This window comes from Sinohyriopsis cumingii, chromosome 6 (assembly GCF_028554795.1).
Source record: "Sinohyriopsis cumingii isolate HCF-2022 chromosome 6, ASM2855479v2, whole genome shotgun sequence".
In the NCBI taxonomy this organism is placed as follows: domain Eukaryota; kingdom Metazoa; phylum Mollusca; class Bivalvia; order Unionida; family Unionidae; genus Sinohyriopsis; species Sinohyriopsis cumingii.
In genome coordinates, this window is record NC_142966.1 from 7388774 (window position 1) to 7401703 (window position 12930).

At 34.2% G+C, this 12930-nt stretch overlaps 1 protein-coding gene across 6 annotated transcripts in view; it reads right to left on the reverse strand.

The window, feature by feature from the left end:
* The window catches only part of LOC149796328 (uncharacterized), a 90711-nt gene that overhangs the window by 1761 nt on the left and 76020 nt on the right, over positions 1–12930 (reverse strand). For 4 of the 6 annotated variants that reach the window (XM_089960995.1, XM_089960991.1, XM_089960993.1 and 1 more), the window contains 5 exons: positions 12555–12620; positions 11349–11414; positions 8468–8542; positions 3207–3263; positions 2357–2437 (listed from right to left, as the gene is read on the reverse strand). In XM_089960995.1, the coding sequence (XP_089817121.1) occupies positions 2357–2437; positions 3207–3263; positions 8468–8542; positions 11349–11414; positions 12555–12620 (345 nt within the window). Of the gene's footprint in view, positions 1–2356; positions 2438–3206; positions 3264–8467; positions 8543–8624; positions 8637–11348; positions 11415–12554; positions 12621–12930 lie in introns of all 6 variants that reach the window. The other 2 variants (XM_089960996.1, XM_089960997.1) reach the window with 2 other exon arrangements.

Below are 12930 nucleotides of genomic sequence, written 5' to 3' on the forward strand. Positions count from 1 at the left end.
CAAACGACCAGACATTCGAAGAGACAACATTTGAAAGGGACTAATTATTATCTCTCTTACGGACACTTAATAAACCATCATGTTGTGAAAAAGCACCAGGAGATGGTGAGACATTAGAGAAGCTAATGCAGAAAGCTGGTCGAAAATTAACACCAAAAACATCTCTACCGAATAGTACTCGCGCTTAACCGCACTCGGGTTTGGGTACATGAATTGAGTATGAACAGAGTATGAACAAAGATGGTACATAAAACCTAGCAGAACATATAAAACCTCGTCATCCAACCATGTTTTCATTCCAGAATAAAGATAACAGATATATTAGTTGAATTCTGTTTCAGCCGTATAATGATCCAAGTTTAAATAAAGATTCATAAAGAATCTTTGAGATCTCAAATTGTAATCCAATATTAATGGAGAGAAGGAGATATTAACAAATTCAATAAAACAAACTATCGAACTATATCATCTTCATCGATACCAGAAGGAACAGCAGCAGCAGCAGCAACAATTAATAATATTAGTAATTAAACTATTATACAGAAGCAGTCAATTTATTAACGGAAATAAAGACGATGATAATCGTGATAATGAAAACCGTACTTGTATTGATGACAAATTGTAACTAATTACAGATGAGTTTATCTCAAGTACACCAACAACGTCTTGCGATTTATGTTAGAAACTAAAATACTCGTACTTCACGTTATATGCAAGCTGTTTGAAATTTCTCAGATCAACATTATATCTTTTTATCCACAGAGGTATTATCAGACAGGTAGATGCTTTTCAATGACACCAATTTAGGTTAGGTGAGACACAGCAATCTATATAATTGCACCCATTTTAAACAGCGATTTCAAAACTGTTAAAAATAAAAACTTTAGTAAGGGTACTGATATTCGAAATATCGACTGATTTAACAGTTCATGTCCAACATCACTCTACAAATCGCACGGCCGCCATGCAAAAAACATTGCACACCATTCATTCTCTAGTGATTCGTTTATTAAAATTAAAGAAAAGTAAATTGCACCAAAAGGGATATAGAATAGTAGTTGCTCATTGACTTGATTCAGATGACAAATGCTGATGACGTGATTCGGATGACAAATGCTGATTACGTGATTCAGATGACAAATGCTGATGACGTGATTCAGATGACAAATGCCTACAACGTGATTTAAATGACACATGCTGAAATAATGGACCTGCAGAAGAACAGAGACAATGAAACCGAATTTTAACGAATTCAAATCACATTTACATGAATAGTGCAAACACAAAATAATACTGTCAAGAGAACTGAAAACTTATAAACAGATTCCGAAAATAAATTTCTATATTTCCACTGATGTTTTTACAGTCATCCATGAGTTATTATACATTCACTGAGTGGTGGTACTTACATAAATATATAATTTTAAGACATAATTGATACAAATATGCTTTATCACATTCGAATATGGTCTCTGAAATGTTTCTGAAGAAGAAAAAAAAAACATTCTAAAGGTATTTAACTGTTCGGATATTCTCTGTTCATCTTCCATAAAAAGAAAAATCGTATACAATTTAAATTATCTAATTAGAAGTGTTGCTGACAAAACTATTTCGTAGGACCTTACGGTGGTTGTAAGATTTCTAAGTCGCGAGCACAAGAAGTATGCATGCCGGGATGTAGTAAGCTACTTGAGTGAAGCAGAACATCACTTGACCGATGACTGAGTTAACGACATAGTTTTGTATTGCAACAAACCAAGGATATGCGCTGTTTGTATTTATTTTTATGTCTATATCTTGCTTAGAGTCTAGCAATTATTTTGTTTCGATCACGGGGAGCTTGTGTTGGGAAGATACTTCTCATACCGAGTAATTAACCAGTAGCTAGGAGCATACAGTATTCACAAAACTTTGTTGAGGAATGGATTACTTTCGTAATAGACACCTATCTAATTTCTTACAACAGAGAATTCTCAGGACGTTCTTACATATAAGTATTTGCTCATTTGAGATGTAATAATTATGTGCATTAAGTGTTTGGTTCATGTTGTATTGTACAGAGCATGGTATATCGATGAACCGTTTCAAAAAGTGTACTGATAAGTCACATTTATAAGAAGCAAGAAAAACCGTGCAGTTGTTAAATTTGAATCTCATTAATGATCGTTATTTGATACGAAGAAAATTATATGTGGTATTAGCGCGTTTAAAAACTCTTCCGTTGACAATGACTAATGGTCTTGAGGTCCTTAGAAAGAAAGGAAAAATAGATATCATGCCATCCTCACGCAGTTGTTGTTTGATTCGCTCGGTAGTTAGGTTCTCACAGAACAATTGAGTCTTACAGTGTATTTACCTTTGGCAATCTCTTCGATGACTCCACTCCAGCGCATCTCATGAACTCTTTGGCAGGGTTATCCAATGCGGACGATTCCGTCTACAGTTGAAATGAATATGATATTAATGGGTGCTATGTATATTTATTTTGTATTATTTCTTGGCTTTTTTAATGACTGTATGTTATATATAACTGTATTTTAAAACTGACCTTTGTCCCAAATCAAGCTAATCGTGATCCTGGTCAGTGATATATATTTTGTAAACAACATAATACATAGCTAGTATTTTTTTTATAGATTATAGGTTATATATTCAGTTCATTATTAATGAAGGTAAAACTGTTTATTTGAATTTGAGTTAAGGACATCAGTTTTTCACTTGGAAATTCATAAACTTGTTAAAAACATTGAATGTTTTAGAGAAGACCGAAACACATCCTGGCTCTATTATCGCATCTTAGCTTTTTATACCAATGTTGTTTACTTTACAAATTACTCATTCTTGCCTTCACATCTAAATCAGAATAAGTATTCTTGTTGTGTTCAGTGTTTAATTTGAGTGGATATATTTAATCAAATTAGTATTCACTTGGAATAAAAAAATGCACAATAATATTCTTAGATTAAAACATCAACTTAGAATTTCATTGAATTCAGTCAATGACATTTTGGATTATATTATTTATTATTTATAAGGAAGTTTGACTGTCCACATAACATTTCATGAGCAGATGTTATCTGTTGTCTTAGGATCAGTCACAAAAAGTTTAAAGCATTATCGGTGCTCTCGAATGCATATTGCAGAAGGTTATAAACTGTGTTGTTTGATGGGAGATGTTTCAAAATATCCTTGCTAAAGTTGCTTACCTCTTCATCTCTAACCTTGGCTTTGTCAGCATGGATGACAACAGTCTTGTGTTCAGCCTTCATGGAAATGGAAAAACTATTTTGAGTTTTATAATGATCGATTTGCCTTTTTCCATTGAAAGAATCAGCATGATCTGAGCAATGATGATTTAGTTGCCAATTCTACTGTTATATATTAATGTTACTATAAATTTTACTGATACGCTTGTTATATGATATGTCCTTATCATTTTTGTGTAAGTACTATTAAAGATTTAAGGTCAACTACAGGAATAAAATGTACGATGATGCACAACCCCAAAACAATTTGAAAGTATTTTCTTCTTCAGAGAATGATGTTTAGGGAATACATTTTAACCACGTCTTTAAAGATACAACACCTGCTATCTTTATCTTTTATTTCATATACCTTTTAAAGAAAATTAACATTTTTGCATTTCTTTCGTTTTGTATGTCATACATGCAGATATTTAGAAGGGTTTATATTCCTAAAGATTTCGTGAAATTCATTTTCATCTTTCTCGAAAATTTACGTACAGATTGCTCCATATAAAAAAAAAAACCTTTTATGAGACTAATACGGTTACGTAGCACAGAATAGGTTAGTTCTGATTAAAGCGCTGGAAATGGCTTTTTAACTGTGAAATAAATGAATGACCTGACTAACATAAACTCCAAATTTCCCAGATATTAATATTAATGTTAAAGAGGAAATCGATAACAATAAATTAAGCATTCGTTCCACACAGTCCATGCCAAGATGTAATAAGCATGCATGGATGTAATATTCCGATATCGGAGCACTCATGTCCCACATCTATACCAGGTACAATTGCAGTCATTATAACAAAACATAATATAATCTTTCGTACAAAAGCTCGAACGTTCTATTACAAGAGAAGGCACATAGATAGATAGGTTCCAATTTAGAGAGCACATCGATACATATATAGCAAAGGCAACATAAATTGTCTACTTTCCAGGGATTGTAAGAACCAGCTGAAACGAGTTATTAATAGCTTGGTCATTGTATACTGCCACAGTACACCATTACAAAACAGTTGGAGTGGTGTATAGTGGATAGACCTTGAAACTGACAAAGAAATCAAATCAGTATAATATAGGTTAAATATTAATAATTATTAAAATCATACTCAGAACTTGTTAATGTGAGATTCCACACCAACTTTTGTCCCAAAAGGCGAATGCATAATTTTGCATGTCTTTAGGTTACAAGTAATATAATTAATAAAGGACTTGTTATACCATAATCCTCTTCTGCTTATCAATAAATTAACCCGATATCTTGTTGAAATAAATCTTTTCTATAGAACTGGCTTTAATCTAAATAAACTGATAATGTTGGAATGATGACAGGAAACAGAGATGCCTATCCTAACCAATCAAGACAGAGATGCCTATCCTAACCAATCAAGCCCTAAATTCTGCAAAAGCGAGTCAACATCTGATCGTCATCTAATTTATAAAAGACAATGGTAAGCTGATCAATTGCAACAAATAAGTCAGGGTCAAGCAAAAAAGGCAAATGTTGTAATTATATTAAGCCATAAGCATGTCAAAGATAATTCTCTCTCTTCCTCTTTCTCTCTATTTTCCTCTCTCTCTCTCTCTCTCTCTCTCTCTGGCGACGTGAAGCTTCACATTAATTACAGAGGAGTTAATAAAGAGTGTTATTCCTATAGAGTTCAAAGGCTATTTGCTTCTTTCACGGGCATAATCTGTTTCAGATCAAACCATTATCGAACATGGGCACATAGTAATCAAGCCAAACAAAATAGCAAATTGCATCGAAATAATAGAGGATTCAATAATGGCTGAGATTGCCCACTTGGAACAATGGCTAAAGTCAAACCCTTTGTCCAAACTGATTAAACACTTGTTGGCATAATTTCTATCTTACTGTCCTTGGTAATAGAACATGCTCTTTATGTCATGTTGTAAAACTCAAATCAGAACCCGAGATAATATCAAGAGATTGTGCTCACTGTCAGATCCATCTGAGATCATTTTAATACAAAAAATCAAAGTTTGACGAAACGATGATTACAAGCAAGGCCTGCAAGTTCATCGACGTAAACCGTGATTGAACAACATACTTTTTTATAATCACGTTTTTAATAATAACCCAGATCTTGTTATTAACATGTATGGATTTCGACGATATTCGATTTATCCAAGATCTTGATGACATCAAGTTGCATTTCAAATTTTCTTAAATATTTTTCGTAATAAAGTACATGTGGCATTAACAAGGACAGTTGTCAAAGTGCAGATCTCTTCGATTAAGTCCTGACTTTGGCACTTTATCAGCCTCAATAATATATTGTTTATATTAAACTACATTTCAGGTTTCATCCTAATCGGTCCATAAATAAAGCCCCCCCCCTCCCCGTGATAATTCTAAGTTAAATGTCAGTTCCTAAGTCACTGCACAAACATGCGCGAATTTCACAGGTATGAAACTCATACAAGACATGGTAAATACAAGGTTACGTAGGACGTTTATTCTGTTCCTAGATAAAGCTTAAGAAATATCTAGTATATTATTGTAAAGTAGCGCAGGGTATCCTATGCTGTGCTTTGGTATGACGTGCTATACTATGGCACAGCATTAGAATGCCATGGTATATTATAGCGTACTAATGCAAAGTATGAAAGAGAATTATACTGTTAGCAAGTAGGGTAGAGTGTAGTATGAAAGAGAATTATACTGTTAGCAAGTAGGGTAGAGCATAGTATGTATAGGGTTTTATGGCCGGTCAGCACTTACATGACTATATAGTATCAATTACATGAAAATTTAAATTTAAAAAAAAATGGAAAGAAGTGCCGAAAAATTCAGGAAGATAAACCCTTACATTTAAATTATTCAGATGTCTTAAAAGGTAAAAATAAACTGGCACAAAACTGAAGCATATATACATAAATGTAAGTAAAAAGTATGCAATTCTTGAAGATTTTGATGTGCAAAGTTTCAAAAAGTTCAAGACGCAGTCCAATTGAGGAGCACTCGCACACCACACGATATGCACAGTGCTACCCTATAACCGTGACTTAATCCACACAATGGAGCCACATGTTTTACGTATAATTTAACGTGTCAACCTCAAGAGGATACTACCATCGAGTACAATATTAAAAAGAACAGGCATGTGAGTCCATTAGTAGAACAGGCTTTAGACGAAAGGTCCATATCTGAAAGCTGAGAGAAAGATTTAATGCCCATTATATATATATATATATATATATATATATATATATATATATATATATATATATATATATATATATATATACCGTATACACTGGCGTATAAGCCGAATAATTTTGGAAAAAAATAAAGGCCTGGAAGTAAGGGGTCGGCTTATCTGCGGGCCAATATCTAAACTTTTGTCAGGTCTGTTGACTACTGTAATGGCTGTACATCTTGGGACACGAAACAATAATTTTTTCCATATTCTAAGACATAGGCGTGTTTAAAGAAATAACTTTCGGTGATCCGACAATTATTAAACTGTTATAAAGTAATATGACTAATTTTGTTATTTTTTTGCATGTGTATATTTTCTGATTTCTCCAACACGAAATTTAATAAAGGTAAATACAGACTTCATAATTCGCGGGCCAGTTGAGTTTACCCGGGAGACCAGGCTGAACTATAATGTACAGTACTTACACAGTGCAAAGCGTGCATAGCGTCACTTAAATCCTTATTTATTCACAAACATATTAGATGCAGATTTTGCTTTATTGTTTTAACCAAATTGCATTCTTCCAGATAACATTGCGACCGCTCCGGTGGCCTAGTGGTTAGAGCGTCCGCCTCGGATGCGGGAGGTAGTGGGTTTGATCCCCGGCCGAGTCATACCAAAGACTTACAACAATGGTACTAACAGCAGCCTCGCTTGGCGTTCAGCATTAAGAGGTTAGTGTTAGGACTGGTCGGCCTGGTGTCAGGATAATGTGACTGGGTGGGACATCATGCTACATGTCTGCGGCATGATGCCCGAGTGCTAAACATCACTATAAACTGCCACATTGCAGACATCGTAGCGATATGACTGAAAAATTGTTAAAGCTACGTTAAAAAATCAAAATCACATCACATCACATCACACCTCACCCATATAACATTGCAGCTAATCCTTAATAGCTGCTTCCTTTACATTGTATCACGTGCTTACGAGTTACTCAGTTTCGATGATATAAGCGATCCTACAAATTGAGATAATATTTTTAAACAGGTACGCAGGTTTAATTGTACAAGGCTCATAACCAGCATAATTTACTTGTTCACGAAGAGTATTTTTTTTAAACTATAAGTTTGCCTAAATAAATGCATTTAGAACTTACCTCGTGCATCTTGAGATGTCTTGGAGTTGTGGGTCAGCTTATACGCGGGTCATGCACATTTTGGTGTTTATATCTTTTCAGTTTGGGGTTCAGCTTATAAGCGAGTATATACGGTATATATCAATGGTGATTGTTTAGAATTGTTGCTATGTCAGCGAGTTCATAAGACCAATGTTCAAGCGTGTAATTACAATATTGTGGCAGCATTTTATACACTTTATATGTGCTAGATCTGACATCAAATACCGGATAAGGACAGAGGCCATTATAATCTTGGACTGATTTGTCCTCTAAACCTAAGAAAATATTTGAATATGATTGAATAACTGTTACACACACACAATGCCATTACTCTTCAGACATCGGATGTGTTTGTAATTTTCGTGACTGTGAAAGGATGATACAAAACTCATACAATTATTTGGTAAGCTATGCACTAACTTGGGGTGTGTTTTGAGGAGAAAGCAGAATGCGATAATCTGCTATTTGTAATAGCATCGGAACCAGCTGGGGACAAAACTGTGTAAACCTGAATTACTACCATCCTAGTCTGGCACTTCTTTCTTTGAAAATGCCTTTACTTATTGTGAGCGAAGTTGAGGCCAGATTGAGACCCAACGTTTCAAGAGATAAACTCTTTATAACGAAAGTAGTTCCGGCTTTTCTTACATTACTTCTCTGGTTGGTATGGCAAATCTGGGAATGCATTTGCTGATTTTTCATATTATACAAACAAGTATTCATCTTTAATAAACTCTTTTTAACTTAATAATTCCCCATAATTTTCATAAGAAAGTCGGATGTTTTTGTTATTTTTGTTTCTTTGTTTTTTTTGTAGACACCATGGCTATGTTTGGAATTTAGACAGATTAATTAACTCCATACACCTGTTTTACCTGTGGCTTCTCTTCTTCTGGTGCTATAATAGAGTGACCATGACCTTGATTTCCTCTCATATTACTCTGAATAATAATGATAATAATAATAATAATAATAATATTTAATAATAATAATAATAGCAATAATATTTTTTGTAATACTTACTTTTCGTTGCACCTGTCATCAAACACAAAACATAATTTTTGTTTACGTACAGAATTAATGTTCATAATGTCAACGAAACAGATGTGAACGACGATGTTGCTAAAAAGGACCTTTCACTGGTTATCAGTTAAAACCGGACAGAATTTAAACTTTAAATATCGTTGCAGCCGGAACAAAATCATATACATTAGAGTTGGTACGTAAAAAGAAATGAAATAAATTTTGCTAAATTGTTGATTACAAGCAAATCGTATAGTTCATCCTCATGATAAACTGCATATTTCATTTATAATCATACTTTCAAGAACAGCATATATCATGTTATTAATATGCACATTTTTCAACGATATTTGACTGAGATGCATTGCTGTTATTGTTGTAGTTGTAGGGTTTACTGCCATGTTTTAGCACAAGAAAGGCTGTACATGGCGGCCAGTAAAACTGGTGGAGGATAAAGCATGGAAATGCCCGGGAAGAACCACCGACCCACGAGAAGCTACTTGCAAGCTTTCTCACGTACCCACATTAGCCGAGCCTGAGACTTGAACTCACGCAGACAGGTGAGATGGCAGTGATCCAGAAGCGCTTTAGACCTGTACATTGAATATTGTCCTGTTTTGTTTTTCTAAAGTATGTTTCATAAATCAAGATCTGTGGTGTCCTCGAGAACAGCCGTCAATGTGAGGACAGCTTTATCTATGTCCCAAAATTGTCAGTGTATTCTGTGTTGGAATTTCAGTGCCAGTTTGCATCATAAATATGTGAGAATTTCTTAGATATTGGACTCATCCAAGACATTGTCGATACACATCTACGTAGGACGTATAGTCAACATTTGATCAAAGATAAAGCAAAGAAATTATCCAGAATATTACAGTACAGTAGGGCAGGGTATGCTATGCTTTGATTTGGTATGACGCACTATATCATGGCACAGCATAGCATGGCGTGGTATACTATATAATACTATTGCAAAGTATAATAGAAAATTATAATATTGGCAAGTACGGTAGAGAATAATATGTACTGGATTTTATGGCATGTAAACACAATAATGATTATCTAGTATCGATCGAAAGTAAACCTCCAAACATATGAAAATAAATATTGGTGAAAAAACTTTAGAAAGATAAATCCATCCAAATAAATGGACACGTGTCTCTCAAGGTAAAAATAAAACGCGTATAATAAATAAATAAATAAATAAAAAAATAAATGTACACGTGTCTTCAGAAGGGACGCTAGAAATATTTCTCAAAAATTTAACTAGAAGCTCAAGGGGTTTACAAACACTGCAGAAAGAACAATATTCAATGTACTGACGTGTGAGTTGAATAGCTCGAGCGCATATAGTCAAAATGAATAGCTCGAGCGCATATAGTCAAAAGCGACGCATCTCAGAATGATAAAGAAATTTGAAAATGCAGTCTTTCCAAGCGATGTTAGCGAACAATTCCAGGGATATCAGTGACAATGGATAAACTTCCACTGCAAATAATAAAATATGCATATATATGGGGATTGTTTAGAATTGTTGCTGTGCTAGGAAGGTCATAAGGCCAAGATTTTTGACGTTTCGGGGCGTTCTTGTAGAGGCTAGTTGCCGAACAGGAAACTACATAAATTGGAAATGTTAAAGCGTATACGCTACATATTCTACCAATTTGGGGAGAAACCGATTAAAATCACATGTACAGACTATAATTTGGGATCTTAATAACTATGTCAAAATATTAATTGTAAGCTGATGTGTTTTGGCAACGAACTGAAGATATATATATATATATATATATATATATATATATATATATATATATATATATATATATAATTAAGACACTTATTATAAGCTTGGTTCTTGCATTTACCTAACACAAAGGGGAAACGGCTTGAAAAGACGACATTATTGACAGGCTCTACCTGGAATTGGTGTGGAGATAGTATGGATGTATTCCACGAGAAATCTAAATCACATGATGTAGGACTGGATCTAATACATGGACTATCGTGCAAGATTTGACACTAAATAAATGATAAATATAGCTACTAAATCAATCCGAATCTTAGACTGATTTGACCTCTCGGTCCAATAACTGTTTCGCACACAGTTACCAAACTCTTTAGGAGATTGTTTGGTATATATAATTGTCTAGACAGATAAAGAATCATCCAAAACTAGACAGAATACAGTTTTAAATATACAAACTCAGTGTGGGTTTTGAGGAAAAAGCAAGGTCTGGTAAAATACTGTTTGTGATTGGATCATGATAAATCCATGACAACAGAGGCTTACACTGGATGAGTTGCTACCAACCTATTATAGCCGTGCATTTTCTGAAATTTCCCAGCCTTTTTTGATCGAATGAGGGCTAGATACAGAGTAAACATTTCAAAATATATATTCATTCCTTTTCCCGACAGTAACGCCAGCTTTTTCATAGTACTTGTCTAATTCGTATTGTTGTCCTATCAATGCATTTAATGAGTATGAAGATTTATTAAGCAAGGAGAACGAAACATCTACTTAAATGACAACATATGTTGACTTTTTTGTAAACCGTTTTTCATTTAATATTTCCCGCAGAACATCTTGCAAAGAAAGTATGACGCTTGTGTTATCTTTGCATTTTGTAAACATTGTTTCAGTGCTTAGAGAGAGATGGACTGTTAGATAGAGAGATGCTCTTTTTCATTTATAATGCCAACTCCTTGCGCATATTTTACCTGTGGATTCACTTGTCCTGGCGATTTCTCAGAGGAACCTGGACCTGAATTTCCTACCCATAGACTCTGAATAATAATAATAAAACAGAAACACTAATAAAAAAAGAATGATTTGGCATATTTAGTGTTAAGTTTCCGATGCAAAGAAAAATTGTACGAGTTCAAGAGCAAGAATGCCTTTAGACAAAAGGGGCAGTATTCCTATCTTATCTAAAAGTCTTAACATGGCATGACATCATTGCCAACGACATTAGCGAACAGTTCTGATGCCATTAGTGACAACGAGAAAACGCCCACTTCAAACAATAAACATATACATATTTATTGGCATTGTTTAAATTTGTTATAGTGATAATGAGTTCAATATTGTAGAGGCTCGTTGCTGAAAAGTATATTAGGTTAATTATATTTGTGAACGTGCGTACGCTCAATATTCTGCTAATATGTGGAACTCACGCGCATACCCTTTTAAGTTTGCTAGCTTCGATTTGAAATAGAGGAAAAGGATTGTAGATTCAACCATGAGAATCTTGGAATAATTTGACCTTTCAACCGTAGAAAATATATGGTTATGACCCCACAACAGCTTCAGACTCAGTAGCAGGACTATTCAAGATTTTGCGATGTGCATATGATTTCTTGACGGTGAAAGGATTATACAAAACTCGATACTATTGCGAAGTGTTGTATGTACCAACTGGGAATGGGTTTTGAAAAAACAGCATGACGTGACATCATCCTGCTTGTTGTAGCATCGGGGCGAAATGGGGACAACATATTTATAATCCTGATCATTTGCTGCAATCGTATTATGGCCGAACATTCTCTGAAATTGTATTAACCTTTATGTGAGTCCAGATTTAAAACCAACTTTTCAAAAGAAAAATAAATTCTTTATTATGAAAGTAATGACAGATATTCTTACATTACATATCCGATTGGTATGATTACATTGTGAATACATTTGTTGAGTGCGAGATAATAGTATAATGAGCAAGGAGAATGTAATGTATTTGCTTATTACACAAAGATGCATTCAACTTCCGTAAACACTTCTTAACTTAATAAATCTATATTAAAGTTTAACTAACAAAGTTGGACGTTTCTATGATCTGTCGTTATTTGTAGATAGTATGCCAATATATAGATAGATAGATAGATGTTTTTTTTTATTTTTGCAATGTCTACTCCTTGTGCTTGTTTTACCTTTGACAAAGCTTTTCCAGTCTCTGTAATCAAGGCACCTTCATCTTGCTTTCCTCCCCATAAGCTCTGCATGATAATAATAATAATAATAATAATAATCGATTGGCATATTTAATGTTAACGTTGCGATGCAGCTCCTAGCCAGGCCTGAAGCCTTAGTCGCATCATTTTTGTTCACATACAGAATAAAGTTTGTTAATGTCAACGAAATAGATGTGAACGAGGCATATACGTGTCCACTCACAACGTAACTTAAACGAGTTACTTTGAGGGCAATATTTTAGAGGCTCATTGCTTGAAAGTATATTAGGTTAATTCTAGTTGTGCACATGTGTATGCCAATATTCTGCTGATATGTGGAACTCACGCGCATACC